This window comes from Molothrus ater, chromosome 9 (assembly GCF_012460135.2).
Source record: "Molothrus ater isolate BHLD 08-10-18 breed brown headed cowbird chromosome 9, BPBGC_Mater_1.1, whole genome shotgun sequence".
NCBI lineage: Eukaryota > Metazoa > Chordata > Aves > Passeriformes > Icteridae > Molothrus > Molothrus ater.
In genome coordinates, this window is record NC_050486.2 from 21,413,080 (window position 1) to 21,431,620 (window position 18,541).

Genomic DNA, 18,541 nt, shown 5'->3' on the forward strand with positions numbered 1-18,541 from the left:
CATTACAGAGGAGGAGAGGCGCAGATTAAACACTTCTGTGCGGTGGGGCAGCATCATGAGGGACAGTGAGGAGGAGGAGGCCGGCGAAGCTGCCGGGCTGCAATGAGCAGCCGGCACGGCCGCTGTTCTCACTGTCCGCCTGCTGTGCTGATGAGATGCACAAGCAGCATCCTGAGCAGTTTCTCCCAGGCTCAGGGACGGTGGTGCAGGACTGCAGGGACGTGATTTACACCGCAGGGAGGGCGGCTAAGTCATTCTTTGGAGTGGGCACAGTCTGTGTGGTCCCCGCTCTCCCTTCTGCTGGAAAAGTACAGTGCGCTGGCCGGGCGCAGGAGCCGATCTAACCCGGCACCAACCCGCGCGCATCCCAATGAGGGGGGAGGGGCCCACGGACACTCCGCTCTGCAAATGCTCCTTTATTAAGACATAAATATAAAGCTGAACAGGAAAGGAGCAATGACAGGGTAAACCATGCCAGTACTGATCTGTACGGATGATCTTACGATGCTTGAACATCTGGTTCTGCTGCTGGCTTCCATAAAATCATCTTTTAAAGCTACTCGGGTTATATCTCCATCAGCTGTTCGGTGCCCACAATGACTTCATTAACATGTTTGGCTGAAAAGAGAGAGGGAGGAAAAGAAGAGCAATTGAGTTTTGCAGCAGAGCTTCAGACCTTCCATTTTTTAAATCTGCAACTTTAAAACAAATGAGAAAAGCAGATTCTGGAGAACTCAAACAGAGATTTGCTGAACTCCAGCGTCTCTCCGACAGTATCCCACACACATGGTGAAAGCCTAAACAACTGACTAAACATCAGGAGATTTCTCTAATGAGAGTTTTCACATGTATGTGTCACTAATAAACAGGAGAGGCCCTACGTAAGTCACAGCTGCTACTGACAGGTGTACACCTAGGTCAAGGCAAGGAACCATCAACATCTAACATGGAGATTGGACATAAAATTAAAGATCAGTAATCCACCCTGGCCCTAAAGAGCACTGTCTACCCCAAACTGCTGGGATGCTGGGTGGGAAAAGGGCTGCTCAGCACCAGGGGGCCATCACCGAGGCAGTGTGAGAGCCTCTCAACAATCTCAACTCAGCCCTGGCAGCTTAAAAACAAGAGGTTTTTTGTGTTTTATTTTCTTTTCTTTTATTTTTTTTTAAATTTAAACCTGACCCTCCTGTGGAGCAAATTTGTTGGAGGGGCAATTTCTGCAAGGTCACTCTTTTGCCTGTTCCCAGGAGCTTTGCACAGCCCCAGTGGACACATTAATGTGCCAGTCCCTGCCCCAGCACTGTTAATGCACTGTACTGAAAGAGCCTTCCCTTTAAAATGCAAAAGCAGCTTGTCAGGGAAGGACTGCAAATAAAGGATCTAAAGCCAAAATAATAAAAACACGCAACTGAAAGCCCAGTGCCTAAAAAACCCAAGCATGTGGCCTCAGAGCATGACACAAAGCTGGTGTGCTCAAAGTGGGTGTCCTCAGGGTACTGTGGGGGAGGTGGTGAATCTAAACTGCTCTCCAGGAGCTGGACACCTATCCAGGTGGAGCTCAGGTGGTGTGTCCCATGCCCCTAGGCTCTTCATCTTACCTCCGGCAATTAGGAATAACAATTGTCTCTGGAGCCTGGGATAAAGTGTCAAGGCCTGTAAGGGGCTGGGATACACCAATGGAGGCTCTGGTGTCTCCCACACCTTACACAGCAGTGGGGGTAGATAGCCAAGGATGATGGAAATGATGAGTTGTGTTTTATTTACCTACCTAAAACTCCTCCCCTCAGGGGAGTGGATCTTGAAAGATTGCTGCAAAACAATATCCCACCTTTGGCTAAAGGAAGAAATTCCTGGCAATCCCCAAAGTGGCTGGGCCAACATCGTGCTTCTCTTGGTTTAAAATTCAAGATGCAACCTTTGTACCGTGCAAACCATTGCTCTAGGAAAGGTTTGATCAAATTGTGCTCTATAAACTTCTGCACTGTGGCAAGATAATTTCTCACTACAACCTCAACCCCAACCCCACAATCATATGGATCACATGCAATCTTCTCAGCCTGAGGGACAGAATGAGTGAGCCACACCACTTCCTTTCAGAGACCCTTCGTGAAGGCTAAAATAAGGAGACCAAGGGGCTGCTTCTCACCTGCAGCATCAGATTGAGACATTTAGCTCTTTGCTCAGGGTATTTACTGTAAACTGGTAATTAGTCCAGGAGCCTCACATTAACATCCTGGAGCTCAATCTCCAGCACTTTGGGCAGGATGAGCAGAGGTGGATGCAATGCTCAGGAAAATGAGGGGCTGACTGTACAAGTGCCAGGTGCAAGCATGATGTAGGTAGCACCACACAACTTCTCAGGACAGCTCTTGCCAATAGCCCCAAGTCCAGCCTTCAGCGCCTCTCTCCTCCCGTCCTGGACCCCACACAGCCTTGCCAAGGTACCTCAAATCCAACCTGCAGCATTTCTTGCTATAACATTCCTCACCCCCAACAACTTTCCCAATATATCTCAACAGGCCCTGTAGCAACTCCTGTGACTCCATTCCTGAACCTCCTCCAAGCAGACTATCTATCATGTTGATTTCTATGATGTGAATAAGACCCTGGCTACCATCCAGTGAGAGTAATTATATTATGCCTCTGCAGATTAAACATGCCTTCATCTAGGCTCATAGAGAGCCATGTCAATTTATGGTTCTATATATAGGTTATCTGTAGCAATACTTTTTAATAAGGAACTTCTTGCTTCATTTCAGACAGCATCCTCCACAGTCCTAAATGTGCAGAGCTGGGATGGGTCCTGTCACATACCTTGCTCCAGAGGTGGTACAGACTATTTGTATTTTGCACTGACATGCTAGCAGCAGCCTTATGGTGTCTTGTATTTTACACCTGATGAGTTCAAAATGCTTTTTGAGAACGGGTGAGTAAGAGCATTCCTGTTTTACAGATGGGGAAACTGAGGCAGCAGTGAGTTTAGGGAACTTCAGCAGCCAAAGCCGCATGGGAAATTGGAGCCTGCATTCCCTCATCTCTCACCCCTCTGCCTGTTTCATCTCCTCCTTGATCCCTGTGGCCTAGATTCCCCAAAGTGGGCACACATGGTATGTCACTGCTACTTCAGACTCGTATCACCAAACGTATTTCTTCTTGTAAAGGCTTAAAGAAAACACGTGAATCTGCCTGTCTAAAATCCGCAAGAAAGTTTTTAAGCGATAAAGGGAATGGTTTTGCTAGAAACAAAGCCCCATTCCGCACCCCGAGGGGATGTGGTAGGCAGATAAGGATTCACCCTGCTTCCCTCTTCCATTCCCAAAGCCCTTCTTGAGGAGCGAAGGGAATTCAGACTCCAGTGTGTGTGCCAGAGAGCTGAGCTGTGGATAGTGTTTCATTATCAGACGTGGCTGCCAGTTGCCAGTGGCTCTGGCTGGTACCGGCAAGCTCAGTTCCCGCAGAAACTCTGCCTGAAACTCCGGGGGAGGAGGGAGAAGCACCTCACATGCTTTGCTGTTCAGCTCCCTTTCTCCTTCCCCAGCTCCCGGATTTCTTACCAGGCTGCCTTTTATCTGACACTGGCAGAGTTACAGATGCATTCAGCCCACAGAGAAAGAAGACAGATTAGAGAAAGGACTTTGAGAAAGCCTTAAGAGTTGGACTCTTCAACCTTAAATCATGTTCAACTAGATCTTCTCAGATTGGGAGCATCTGGTGCTAAGCAAATCCAGAGCTGATCAACACATTCAACCTTCTGATTAGCACTTTGCTTCAAGTTGCTGACGCAGCCCAGCCTGAAGTCTGCCTGGGTGCTTGAACCGAGTGTCCACGGAGACTTTACTGAGTGTAAATCAAAAACCTGTCACTCGTTATATACGCGTTCCTGCTTGGGAAGACATTTGTTTACACATACTGTACACTAGCCCCTTAAAAACATACGCACAAGGCGAGCTAGAGAGCAGAGCAGCTTTTGGTGCTTGGCTAAAAACAAATTGTAATGCAAATAAACAGAGGGGCGGAAATGACTGCGCAGCCCAGCACAAACCCCAGCAGCAGGCTGGGGGCCGGGGACCCAGCACTCCCCAGCCTTCCTGGCAGGTTCCTGCCAAGCCACTCACAGAAAGGGGATGCCGGAGCATTCCTTTAAAAGCCATGTGAAAGCATCTCCTTGTTGTTTGCTCAATTAGCCCCAGACAGATTGCTGCTGCTGCTGCTGGTGGCAACGCTGGGTTGTAAAGGAGGAGGGGAAGGAGGGGAAAGGGAGGAAAAAAAAAGAGAGGAAAAAAAAAGGTTTAGGGCCTAGGCCCAGGACCACCACGAAGTTTCAGCCCTCAGGGGCTCCAGAAAACGTTCAGTTTACTCACTCAATTACATACACTGTTTTATAAACCCTTTAAAATAAAATAGAAAACAGTCCCTGGCACAGAATTACTGCTCTATTATACAGCAGTGATGAAAGCCACTGCTGTGTATTTGCTCTCTTTAAAGCAAGAGATAGTTTAACTTAAAAAACTAGGTGGGGGGGAGGGGTGGCTGCAGAAACGCATGCACGAAAACACACTGTGGGTGGTTCCCACCACATTCACCCAGGACAGAAAGGATCAGAGAGTGGGAGAGAAGAGCAACTTGTCTCTGCAGTGATGGTTGGCTCTGGAAAAGCAGCCAGGTTAGGGGGGGGAGAGGAACTAAAGGGGCTTAAGGGGATGGGAAGCAGCTGAAGCTTGACTTTGGGAGGCTGGAGGGTGTTTTAAATTACATGTACAGATAAAGAAGGGAAGCAGGTGATGGGGGCTGATTTGTTTGTGTTTACAGAGCAGTGGGACTTTCCAGTCAAGGCCTGTTCTCTCCTCAGCCAAGCTTTACTTACACGATCACTGGAGACCAGGGTGACCACACTGTGGCCCCAAAGGCCAGGCATGTCTCAATTTCTCCCAAGTGTCAGGTCAGACCCAATGTGCAGGCATCAGTTGAGCCCATGGGTCCCCAGCAACGATGAGTTGAGTGTTCCAGCTGCTCCTAGGATTCCTTTATGCAGGGAATAAGGGATGTGCAGGTCACCCCAGGGGGTTAGTGGTAGCTTCAGGCAGATCAGTTCTGACCCACATCTGGGGCCTCCAGCCCACAGAACAGACAGGCAGCAGGGATCTTACTTCTGCCTTACATCCAACCACCATTTCTCAGTGCTGGTGGCCCCATGGTTCAGCTGAGGATTTTTTCATAGTTCAACCAGAATGAATCCCTTTGCTCTCAACCCTTCTTGAGATGTGTTTTGAGAGTGTGAAGGTAAGAGTGATTCCGTGCCCAATGAGAGATGACTTTACTGTGGTTTGGAGCAGATAGATTGAGGGAGTGAAGGTAGATTGAAGGAGTGAAGGTAGAGGACAGAGATGTACAGGGAAGCGATCACACAGGGTCTTAGAAGAAAGGTTAGTAAAGGATAAAGGAGACCCAGAGCTCAGGATGCACCTAAGATAGCAAGCTCCTTGGGAAGGAGCTTGAAGTCCTCATACTGGGACAGAATCCTAGCAAAGTGTGTGAGAAGGGACTGGATTACATCCATCCAGTGCTCCCATGGGCTATCACTCCCTCACAGCAAATGCAAGCAGGGATCTCAAAAACAGCAGTCTGACTGTCTACATCTAAATTTCCTGATATGATGGCAGAGGTGCCATATTTGCCTGGAGCACTGGACACAAGCCCTTGTCCTTTCTCAGCATCTATTGGGGTGTTCTTCCTGGCTTTTTCATGTGCCTGAGCTCTACCAGAGCAGAAGTAGTTATTTTCTCTGCGTGGAGCATGTAAAAATATTTCCACAAGGTTATGAACTGCTGCCTTCTGGGTAGACTTCAATATCAGCATGCTGTGAATGTGGCAGCACATTTAACCCGCTCACTCAGGAAGCCTGAACTTCCCTGGCTGGGAATGACAGTATGCACAAGTGTGGCAGTCCCCAGCAGCAGAAGGGAGGCCAAAGCATCGCTGGATGGATATTCTAAGGAAGTTTTGCGCCACTGCTAAGGCCAGAACTCATAAACCATTTTTATACAACTTGGAAAGGAGGCTTATTAGGATTAGTTAGCAGTGTAGTCACTGCATAGTCACTGCAACAAAAATGTCAACTATTTAAGAGATGCCTGTTTTAACTGCCAACAATATCTTTGTCATGGGCATTCAGTAGTTAAACTACTTCAGGGAGAAATCTTACCAATCTCTCAGTTTTGCTATAAATTCACACCATTCCTACATCACCTCCAGCTCATTTTGCACCCCTGTGCACAATATACATGTGTGCACTGTTTAGTCTGTGTCTGCTCTTCATGAGCTTTCCTAACTCCCATCTGCACAGCAGCATGCCTTCTGATCCCAACCCTGTGTCGTGCTAAGTGCTTTTCAGTTCCTGAAGACTGCACCAGGAGGTACTCAGCATCTTGCAAGAGCAGATGCTTGCCCGTACTTGAATGTAGTGAGAGCATCAGAAAGTCTCTCAGTTCCTTTCTGTCCCTATCCTGTTAAATCTTGGCTCATGTGAAGCCTCCTCACAAGCAGGGAACCATTCACATGTGGAGGTTTCATAAAATGTACCTGGATTTAGAGGATGACATTAGAGAAAAATGTGCTCTTTGGCCCTCATTAAAATAAAACAATCTTATTCTGTTTCATTGAGAAGTCCTGGGACTCCAAGCTTGGAACAGGACTTGGAAAATGATTGGAAACGGGAGCCAGTCCTTACTGGATATGAGCCTTTTTCTCTTCTTGTGAGAAACCACACAGTTTTGGCTATGTGATAAGCATTTGAAAAAAATCTGAAGTTTGCACATGTTCTCAGGAGAACAGCTAAAAGCTCCAGAGACTGCAGTGAGCACTCTTGACCAGGGAAGTGCAGGAGGAAGGCAGGGCTTCCTCCAAGCTGCATGGACCAGGGGAGCACTTGGCACAGAACCATCCCCGTCCTGTGCCCAGTACAGCCTGCCTGGGCATGAGAGAAAGGGATGCAATCCAACTAAAAGCAGTCAGGGAATGAATGCTAGATGAAAAAAGGAGCATGGGACTGGAAATAGCAGCTATGGTCAGACCAGAGGAGGTGTCAGGTGGGTGTCTGGGAATAACCAAGTAAGAGAGAGAAACAAAAGGCTCTATGGGAGAAACACAAGGAGAAAAACCAAAGAGAAAGCTAGGATTGGGATGAGCCTGTGCTCAGACAGAGCCATAATGGAGAGCTGTGAAGCAGGAGTCAGGATCAGGTAGGACACAGATCTAGTTGGAGCCCCATGTCTGATGCTGGAAATAAATATGCAAATAAAACAACCCTGCCCCAGTGACAACAGAGATGAAAGCAAGGGAAAAGGTAGTGAATTTTATACCAATTTTGCCAGTTTTATACTTTGTGTGAATGTTTACTATCTCTGCTCCTGGGGTTGCTTTGAAGAAAGGTTAGGCCACTTTACCTTGAAGAAGGGTTAGGCTGCTTTACCATACATGCTTGTACCTGGCTAACTCATACCAGATGTACAACACTCTCCCTGCTGAATCTGGCTGAGAGACTCCTTTGGGAGCTGTACTTAGTGACTCCAGGCTCATCTGACTCCTTGACTGGCCCATCAGCAGCACTCCCTCTCTCTAGTCCTACTTCACTGAGCACATGCTGCTTTTGAGCTCCTCTGTAAAACCAGCTTTATCAAAAAGGCTGTGGTGTAATCTTAATAACTGTCTTCAAAACAGTGATTGAATGCTCTGTGCAATAATGTTCTTTCAGAATGCTGTCTGCCATTTCCTATTCCTCTAAGAATTACTGCCTTTTTCTTAGGTACCAACATGTTTTTCAAACTGCTACCTGGTGAGGTAGCTTTCACAAAGCCCATCTGTTAATTCTCTGCTAGCAAATTCTTTCAAGTATCAAAGAGGAAGGAAAGTGGATGCTTCCAAGGCATGGTAATAAAAGCAGTAGGAGAATAGCAGGGGTCTCAGGAGGCACGGCTTGCAAATCCAGAAGTTAAATAAAACTCCATACCTTGACTTCAACAGAGACATTTAAAAATACTGTCTCTGGCCAGTGCTGTGACAGGGTGGAAGTCAATGCAGGACTGGGATGACACTGCTGACAGTTGCCAGCACTCCTGGGCCTCCAATTTTCTTTTTAGTTTGAAAGTACCAGGTTGCCTCTGATCTACCCCTGTAACCAGTGGCGGAGTATTCCCTCTATTTAGGTGTCAAGAGATTTGCCAAGCCCATTATTAAGTGATGAGGTCTCCCACCATGTCCCCAGGGAGATTATCCCACAGCCTACCAGACCACATCGTTAGGAAAATGCTCCAGATAGCCAACCTAAATTGTGTTTAATTCAATCCCATTACTCCCAGCTGTACCATTTGGACCACCCTAAACATACCCATATTATTGTGCAGAAGGAGAAGGACGAGAGCTGGTTTAAGTTACGTTTGCCTATCATTTGTGGTAGCTGTTCTCCTGCCATCCTCCTTGCATGGGACTGGAATTCATTTTATGAAAGGAGGTCAGTGCACCACTGGCTCAAAGAGCTCTTGTACCCCAAGCTGCCTGGGCAGTGTGGCCAGGACTCGTATGGTAGAGCAGGGAGCATACAGCCAGTTCTGCAGCAAAGTCAACTGTGGGATCTGCTTGGGGCTGTGTAGGATGATTCAGGGATATTTCTACCTTTGATGAATCCTGGCTGATGTTCTGGAATAAGGGACTGCTATATTTTTATTTTTTTAATGTTTCTGGGAAGGTGTATGGAGTTTTGCTGAGGAGGTTTCTGCTCCCAGAAACTGGAATGTGTAACTCCCAGACTAGGGTCAGCAGCCAGCAGCTACTGCTTATGTCTGCTGAAGGGTGATCAGCTTGCAAGAAAAGGTGGCTCCTACCCAAGAGAGCTAGGTTTTTTCTTTACTCAGCCATGGAAGCTCAAGTTTGAAGAAGGAAAAGTTACCAAACAGAAAAACACAGCCAAAGTCTTGATGAAGGGTGCAATATGGAAACAGACTTACAGGGCCACACCAAAAGCTTGGCACAAGATACAGGAAGTCTTGGGCAGGGGAAAGGAAGTCATGACATGCTTTCACAGCGAAAAAGAGAAGACCCAGTCTACTATGGGATCAGTCAAGGTCAGAAGAGACATGCTGGGCTGGAAAGACTCCATGGTGCAGGAAGTAAGTCATGAACTTCATAGACAGATCCCAGACCACCAAGGCAAACCTGACCCCTAGCCCAAAGAAATTCTAGAATGGTTAGGAAACTGAGGCAGGAAAATGAACTGAGGCTTTACTATTTTTTCTTGCTCAGCATAATGGTGTATTTATAATCTATGTCTCTGCTAATGTCAATCGTGCATTTCGAAACAGCCTCTAGTTAACCCAAGAAGTGGGTTTAAACTATGGGGAGGGGAGCAGTAGCCTCTCAAGAATAGGCAAATGATCCATGGGTACAGCTCTGTTATCCTCCCTGCAAATACATCTGCAGACCCTAAAAACTATTCAGACAAGGATGACAAAGACAGTCAAGGAGAAAAGAGTAGTTTTCATACTACAATCAACCAGACTAGGATCTCCACCCTGGAAGATACTTCTGAAGTGGTTGTGATCAAGGTCAAAGGAGGATATTTCTGTCTGGTATCATCTACCAAAGAAATCAAATATACTCCTGTTTCCTAAAATATTAGCTAAATCTACATCTGGTGTCCTCATAGTTCACAATACAGGTTAACAACCAAACATGACCCAATTCATCTCTCCTGGTGATTCATGCAGATGTGTAGATGCAGCACTCAGGGACATGGTAGTTTAATGGCAGACTTGGCAGTGTTAGGTTTATGGTTAGACTGGATGATTTGAAAAGGATTTTTCCAACCTAAATGATTCTATGACAGGGGGCAATGAACCCCACAAAGGACACCAATTCAGACTGGTGTGATGGGCAAAGCTATGAGTAGACACAGCCACACAGAGAACAAGACCACAGTGAACTCAATGTGTTACCTACAGTATCAGAGACTTGCAACTGCAAGATCAATACTTTGTTTTCATGAGTCCTTTGTATTTTTAGTTTCAATTTAAAATTTGTCATATGCAAAGCTGACAACAGGTTATGCTATACTACATTAAGTTCAAACCCTGCTCTGTATCAAGACACTTAGAACTGGGAATCCACCCACAAAGACAAAGCAAGCAAATAAATCCTGATCTGACTAAATAACTTCACATGAAGCCTGCAAAGGAACTCACTTTTGTCCTTGGTCTACACACTGGAGCAAGGATCTGCCAAACCCCAACCATAAATATTCATTAAAAAGCCTCTGCTTGGGATGCAGTCACTGAAACAGCCATTTCCTGCCCATTATCTCTTAGGGCAGGAAATCAACAGTTCCACTCATGCGGTTACCACCAAGCCCTCACCACGAGCACTCCCACTGGACAGCTGAACTTTGTATAAATGAGGGCCACGTAGCTGTAACCTTTCTGAAGCCCCAAAATAGTACTTCTTGGCAGTAAAGCAGATCTGAATGTAGCTGCCCTTGTATTTCATACTGAGCACACCAGGTCCTAATATGATATTCCACCTCGAGTTTTTCCTTGGAGCAAAGTGAACACACTGGCACTGTGGGTTGGGAGCATCTACAGAGAAGGATGTTTGTGTGTTCAATAGATTTGCTTGCTTTGCCCCTGCCACTGACAAAGATTACTAGTCAAAATAATGGCTCCTTCTGCTGAGGACAACCTCAGGCTGATCTAATTGTGGTCTCTGGGAAAAGACTGTCTCAGCACCCAATCTTATTCCTTATAAGAAAAACAGAGCTTTTCTGCCAACTTCAGAGGAGCAAACCACTGAACTTATGCCAAGAAGCTGTACTTTCCATGAAAAAAGTCCTGATATTATAGGACGCCCCACTGTAGAACTGCCACAGTTTACTATCACTTCATGAAGAAGAAGGAGTAAAATCTCAAGGAAAAAGTTCTGAAAATTATGACAAATGCACAATAAATACAGCTTTTGTACTTACCTTTGGTTTCCAGCCTCTGATCACTTCCAATCAAACAGTCCTTGATGTCTGCACCCTTCTCTATCACAGCATTATGACAAATAACACTGCCCTGAAGACAGCACCTACAACATAAACACAAGCAAAGCAAGAAAATAATTTAAATGACAGATACAAAACAAAGGTATCCACTGGAATATGTAATGACTCTGTGACATGATCCTGTAATAGGTTCAGTTCAGCTCCTTTCTCAAAAACTCCATTTTTCTCTTGATCCTCACACCCAGTTGCTGGAAAATCTTAAATGCCAGGTGTCAGATTGGCTTTGCAAAAAAGAGTTTGCAGCTTTACCTCCCGCTAGAACAGCTTTCCTCTACATCTCCTCAACAGAATAAATACTTAACTGAATAAATAAAGACTTGGGACCTGGATCAAGTCTTGTTTTTTCCACAGACAGTCTGGGTAACTGCAGGGGTGGCTTCTCTGCTCAATTCCCCAGCTAAAAACAGGAGCAGCAGCACAGTCTTTCTCTGCAAATTTTGCTGAGCAGTTTTATGCATTCCAGCTTGTCAGGCACGAAGAAAAGGTGGAGAGAAGGGGCAGATCAATAGCTCAGCTGGTTGGCTTTGTTCGTGTTACATTCAAGCACCCAAACATGATTATTCTGCAGTACTAAACCAATGAAACCCACGCTACACCTACACTACCTACCTTGGGTATCTTCAGCTTCATGTTGCCTTTGACATCACTAAGTCTGAAGTGCTACACAGGATAGAACTTTAGCAAAAGCCACCTTATTCCAAAATGTATTTGAATCTGTAATAATCAGCTTTCAAATCTGCCAATCCCAACGTCCAAAAAGGAGAGGAGTTCAGAGTTCAACTGCTGGGTTTGCAACTTCTGTGCTGAGAGTTTCTGAGTTACTGCATTTCTCTGAGCCCCTTCTTCCAGTAAGTTGGAACTTGTCAATCTTAACTAGTATCTGTGATGTGTCCTGAAAGGCTATTCCCTCAGCATGATGCATCGTGTTAAACAGCATTAAATGTAATTTCTTTCAAAGCTACAGAGAAGAAAATAGCTGTGAATCAAATGATTTCTTTCCTTATTTTCACATGTGCAAAAGTAGATAGGAGTCACTGAAGGACAGAAAACACAGCTAAGATGTATCTAAAAATACTAAAACTCATCAAAACCAGCTGATTGGGAAGAGGGTATAAGTGAGATCTACAACCCTGGAGAGATGCAGGTAATCTGCTCCCCCTAGATAGCTCAGTATTAATCCTACTGTGAACCACAGCATCTCATATCTGCTTCCCAATATTTCTGTCAATATTAATTACAATAACTGTGAATATTATCAGTCCAACAACTGATCTCTGTCAAAAACCAGAAGTTTTTGGCTTCAATGACCTTCTGCACAGTGAACTGCCCAGTTTAATGACCTGCAGCCATTCCCCACCTTGGTTATGGGCACCACCACTACTCTCTGCCCTAGTGAAACACGGCTGCAGTGCACCATCAAGCTGGCTTGTGGACAGAACTGTCAGCCTGGAGTCTGAATTAACAGAGCAGTTTTGGTATCAGGTCAAAGCCCTGAGCCTCAATTCTGTATTTAATGGAGCAGTAGTCAGCTGAGGTCCTCAGAAGTGTAAAACATTGATCCTCACTCCAGACCGCTGATCCCAAAATTAATTCATAGTATTTTCCTGCTCACACAACACTATTATCTAGAACAAAGAATTTATCATTAAACATATTACAACTCTGTTGCTTGTGTGAGTCAGAGCAGAAACCATCTGCCCCACAAAACCACCATTAATTCTGCAGGAGTAAAAGCAATAAAACTGGACCTCAGTTGCAGTGGTTCACAGTTACAACCCCCCGTGAACAGACTGTCCCCTCTGAACAATTATTCTTTTAACTCACTTAAACTCCCCCCCTCTGCTGACCTATAAGGAGGCAATATGAGCAATTATTCTACAAGCAACCAGCTCAGGTTGCTTTGGCATAGTTTTTACTAACATGTTAATAAGATAAAAAGCGGCAAAGATACACAGCAGACCCCTGTCTGTCTTTGCTCTCACACTGTCACGATCTGCTTCCTTTCCAATAGCCTGTGTGCCCACACAGCGGCTCAGGCCATCTCCTGTGCAACAGCAGCTGCTGAGAGCAAGAGCAACTTGGCATTTTTGCTGGGCTAGGGAAGGGATCACTGGAAGCAGGACTGCCCACTGCTGCCATCCTGACTTAGCTTAGGACTAGCAAAGGGAATGGGAGAAGTTGCTCATTTCCCACAGAAATGGCTCCTATCCAAAACACGCACTCCAGCATACCTCCTCCTCCATTGCTTTGAGCCAGTCAGATGAAAGCTTTCCCCTGAAACTTTCAGGTTCCCACCATCTATCACTACTCCTGAGCATGAGAGCAGCTGTGAGTGCACTACACCTCTCAGCATTATCCTCATGCAGGAGGATATTCCCCAAAAGAGAAGGGATTTAAGCTGTCGGTCTGGAGCTCAGGCTGGAGAATACTGCATGTGTGTTCAGAGCCTACTTGAGCATTGGCTTTCAACTCCCTGAGAAAGAATAGCATTGTAACCAAGAAACTGCTGATGACATTAACATCAAAGATAATGGGGGTTCCTGCCAAACCATTTTTTGGGAGGGACAGGCCAGGGCACCAAGATGAACTTGTCTGTGCCAGGTGCTTGCAAATCAACCCTTCCCTGGTGCCAGGGTAAAACAAAACCCAAGAACTCCACCACCCCAGGAGTTTCTTAAAACTTATAAACTCAACCAACTGCAGAAGTTTTAAAGCCATACTCAATGCTCAGATTACCCCAATCACACAAACCAGCAGCAAATCCGGCTTTTATTGCTCAAGTGGAACAAAACTTCAAGAGATAAAAACACAATTTGTGGGTGTTCCCTTCACCCGCTGACAGATGTAACACAGCCATTTTGAAACCACTTGTAAATGCCTTTTTTCTTTAAAAAAAAAAAGTTATAAAGCCTGCCAAGAGAAGTATTTTGTGTGTTTATTTAATTTTTACTATTTTTTTCAAGTTGAAGAGTAAGGAATAAACTTTTATTCTCTTACTGGGTAAATATCAGATCGCAGGGCACTGTTGTAGTCTCCTTGGCTAAACTGCCACCACAGTTCCTGCCTTCCATAACAATTAGGTGCTATTAGCCCTCAAAGGTGCTCTGACAGCATCCAGCTTCATCAGCTCTGGTGTGTGTGCGCATACGCACACATTGATGTACTGCTTTATAATGCAAACCATATTTATTTTTTCCCCTGAAAATGTAGTATATTTTTAAACTTTTCAGCACGGTGAAAACGGATATCTCCTGACCTTAAAATCCAAAGAGCATGTTCAAACCCACAAGAGGAACTAATTTGGGGCATTTGATTTACGGCTGAAATTTCAATTTGAATTTGTTTTAAGTGTAATCACAAACTGAAAGTCTGGCAGCTGGGTGTTTTTCAGAAAATAAATAAAAATATTCAGTGTACATCTGCATTCTAGAGAGAGCATTTTACAAGCCTAGTCCTGTAGTGGGAACAGATGTAGCTAAAGCATTAATTTGTTCTACAGGTACAACGTGTAAATGGGAGCATATGAGAGAGTGTGTGCCTACGTCTGTGTGTCTGCTACGTGCCTGCATCTGAGAGACAGAGCCCGACTTTGGGGTGGGTTTTTTTGAAAGTGAGAGAACAAGAGCAAAAGGAGTAGTGGCCAAGGAGGCATGGGGGGATTACAAGGATTTAGGTCTTTAAACTGCAGACCACCTAACAAGATCACTCTGAAATGCCACTAATTTCAGTTAAGGCCACAGACCTCCCTTCCTCTGCCCTCCCTCTCTCCCCCATTGTAAACAACTAATCCCAGCAGAAAACAACAGAGAGCAAAATGTACACACATTCTGCAACATTCCAGGTCCTTCTTTATCTTTTATTTATTTTTCTAAAAGGTCAGCGTATGTATGGAGGGAGGGGGGAGGGGAAGAAAGCCAAAAAAACCTCAAGTCCATCTCTTGTGTGGGCTTGAAGGAAGCTGGGAGAAAGCAAAGTCCAAGAGCACACAATATGGAGCTTTTATAGCACAGCAATTCCTGGACTCGGCTTACTTTCCCCTCCCTCTATTTGTGGCAAAGTCACATAGCTTTAAACCAAAGGACAGGGTGGTCGATTACATCTGAAAGAAATGTAAAAAATTGGGAAAGAATTCCATCTCCTGTCGAAATTATAAATAAGGAAGTATTAATCCCAGAGACAGGCTGATTTATGCAGCCCTGGAACTGCTGACTTTCAGCCCGAGTATCGGTCTATAAATCAAACTCTTAAATCAAGTGTGTCAATCGCTGCAGCACTGTGATACTCAGGCAAAGCAAGGCACCTACCACTGAAAGCAGGAAGATTGCCAGGGCACTGAGGTGCCGTACCCTTCTTAATTTTCTGAAGTGTAAATCTGAGATCAAACATCCTTTGGGGGAATGGGAAATCAAAATACGCAGTGCTCAGCACACCGGGAGCAGGCAGCAGGAGTCCAAGACACAACCCCCTAATTACAGGCTACCCACTGATTATTTAGGACTCTGTGATTAAAGTGATGAACGCTCCTGGGAGAAAGGGGCTTAAGTAACTGAGGTCAAGACCTCAACTGCAGCTCTCGCCCTGGTTGTGCAAGCTTAGGAAGGTATGAATGTCACAGGTTTGCCTTACAGCAAATCTTCTGAAATGCCAATGGAAGTTATCCAGGCCTGGTACTTTAATCCAATTGTGCCAAAACCCCGACATAATCTCTGTTGGGCAGCAAAGCAAATGAGGTGTCTATAATGCAATGCTTAAAACTGTAGACTCACAAGAAAGCAAGCCTGGAGCACAAAGCCTAGGACAGCCTGTTGGTACTGTTCTGCCCTGCCAAGCAGTCGGGTCTTGTGCGCCTCCAGATGAGCTACGAAATGGAGAGACTGACGCGGGAGTTAAAAGCAAAGGGTGACATGCCTCAGCAGCTACTTTGCTGACTGAGGGGTAACAGATGTGAATTCCCCTGGGAGCAACATCCCCTTCTGCCCTGACCAAGGAGATAACAGCCACCACAGGCACCTTAACAATTCTAAGACGTGGCAAGGAGTCAGGGAGAGTTCTAAAACCTACCAGCAACCCCTAAAGGAATCCCCTGCTAGCTAGTGAGCTGGTGGCTGGGACTCACGATCACAGGGGTGAGGCATAAAGACCATGGAAAAACAGGGGAGAGGCAAAAACACTAATAGAGAACTTGGGAACCTGAAACGTTGCCTTTGCCAACATGCTTTACACACCAATACATTTTTACACCAACACACTTTTACACACAAACACAAGAACTCCGGGCACTATGAATCTCACCTTATACACTCAAGTAAATACCAAAGCCTACAATAGATGCCAGCAGTACATGCTATAATTTATAGATATATTTCAAAGCAAGCATTCGTAAGTGAATTTGGCCTTTGATCTCCTGTTTTTCCCCTTGGGGGTAACAAAATCATTCTACCCCTCTAAATTCTTCGCCCGTCTCTGAGGGTGTTTTCACTACGGAACTTGTTTCATGTCTATTTTCTAGCCAAGCTCATCACTGTGGTATGGCTCCTTTACACTTCTTCCCCACACCCTAAACATTTTGCATTACATATTGCATATACTTGCCAGCACTCGTATTTTCCAGTGAAAGTTCAACTGACCTTAAAGGATTGCCTCCAACATACCTTAATGTGTTTTATTAAGTGAAACTTTGGGTGCAGGGGGAGGTCGCCAGGAAGGTCATGCCTCACCTCTGAAACTTCAGTTACATCCAGCTCATCTTGGAACAAACAAATTGGTGGCCTTTTATGTAGCTGTAAGCTCAGGGCTGCACACTTCAGCAAAAGAATGCTGCAAGGAGTTTACACTGGGAAACCCCACACAGCGGAAAACTGACCACCCTCTGGATTCTCTTTTGCAGCGTGGGAGGTGTAGGCCAGGTCATGATTTTACAGACACTTCACTGATGGCCAGGAAAAGCTACTTGTGTCTATGTGAAGGAAACAAAGCAGGAAAATTATATGTTCACTACCACCTCTAGGTTTGCTTCACTTTCCCACCAACTCACACAGACTGAGCGAGGTAACAGGCACAGAGGTAACAGAAAAGGAGACCATCTCTGGGGTTTTTGAAGCACAGTTCTGGGTTGAGAGCTGTGGCCCTTCATAAGACATTATTGGTTAAGTCAGTTTCCATATCATGTGAGCTAGGTTGACATGGAAAAGGTTTCTGTAAATGTCACCATTACAACTGAACCTGGCTTCTTTGATTCAAAGTGAACTTGTTCAACCCTTGTCTCTTCAGGAACTCAAGAGGTACAATGTGATAATTTCTTTGTCTTCCATACCCAGGCAGGAGAATATTTTAAAGAGCATCAGAGACATTCACACCCAGATTCCCACCAAAATCCAACAGCAATCAGCTGTTTGAAAAATCTCCATACTCTTTGATTAGACTCATGTGGTTAGCAGGAGACAGAAGCTTATTTATAGCTCTGAAGTCAGACATAACCCTGTCCCCTGAAGAAGCAAATCAGCAGAATGAGAGGAGATATTTTAAAATGCCACTTTTCAGGGCTCATCTGTGCTTTAAGTTCAACATTTGATGTACAAGATGTTTGGAAAACTGGGATGAGCTCCCTGCACTATCAGGGAAACATCTGTATCTCAGATTAAAGAACAGGTGATTTATTTAAGACAGATTGATGTACCAGGAAGCTAGCCAGAAGAAATTTTTTTTTTGAGGAGCTGCTAGTAATAATGTTCCAGACACTCACAAGATAACAGATATTATATGAGAAATTTCCTCAATACATTAGATACAGTAGAATCTTCAGTTGAAAGTAACTGAAAACCAGTTCTGCAAGTAGCTCCACTACTTCCTACTTACTAGTTTCCTACTTTGCACTTTCTTCCTCAATTTATCTTCCTGAAAGGAAACTCTGCTGGCCAGAGGTTGTCTCTATTCAGTATCTTACATAGCACGTGCAGTGAATTACATAGTAGAATGAAAATTGTAATTCCTGACCAAAAATGCTCACAGTTTAAAACCAAGAGGTACGACAGAAAGGACAGAACTGCTACATAATCAAGAGAAATAAGACCCCTTTTTACAGGCAGGGACTACAATACATATAGTTTTCTTCATGAATTTAATTTTTATCCATATCCATTATATAGTTTATCCATATATTTAAGATGAGCATGTGCTTTTTCTGAATGAAGCTCTCACTTTTAATCTGCTTTCTGTGATATCTATTCTAAACTCATTCTTCTTTCTAGGGAGGCAGGGACCCAACTAGCAGTGCAAGATAAAGTGTCCAGGAGACAACAGCCATCTTAAAAAACGGTTCAAGATACAAAATGCTTGGGAATTTCAGCATAAGCAGATCTTTATTTTCAGCTTTGCAAGCTATGGTGCTGGAAACAACTTCACCTCCTCATTCCTTTTCATGAGGGTAGGTACTGTAAAATATGTTGCCTTGGC

General features: G+C 44.8%; 1 protein-coding gene across 1 annotated transcript in view; it reads right to left on the bottom strand.

Moving 5' to 3' along the window:
* Positions 1-401: 401 nt before the first annotated feature.
* The window catches only part of EIF2B3 (eukaryotic translation initiation factor 2B subunit gamma), a 96,990-nt gene continuing 78,850 nt past the window's right edge, over positions 402-18,541 (bottom strand). Inside the window, exons 10-11 of the mRNA XM_036388104.2 lie at positions 11,009-11,112; positions 402-618 (exon numbers count right to left, since the gene is read on the bottom strand). Of these exons, the coding sequence (XP_036243997.1) occupies positions 566-618; positions 11,009-11,112 (157 nt within the window). The 3' untranslated portion in view covers positions 402-565. The remainder of the gene's footprint in view (positions 619-11,008; positions 11,113-18,541) is intronic.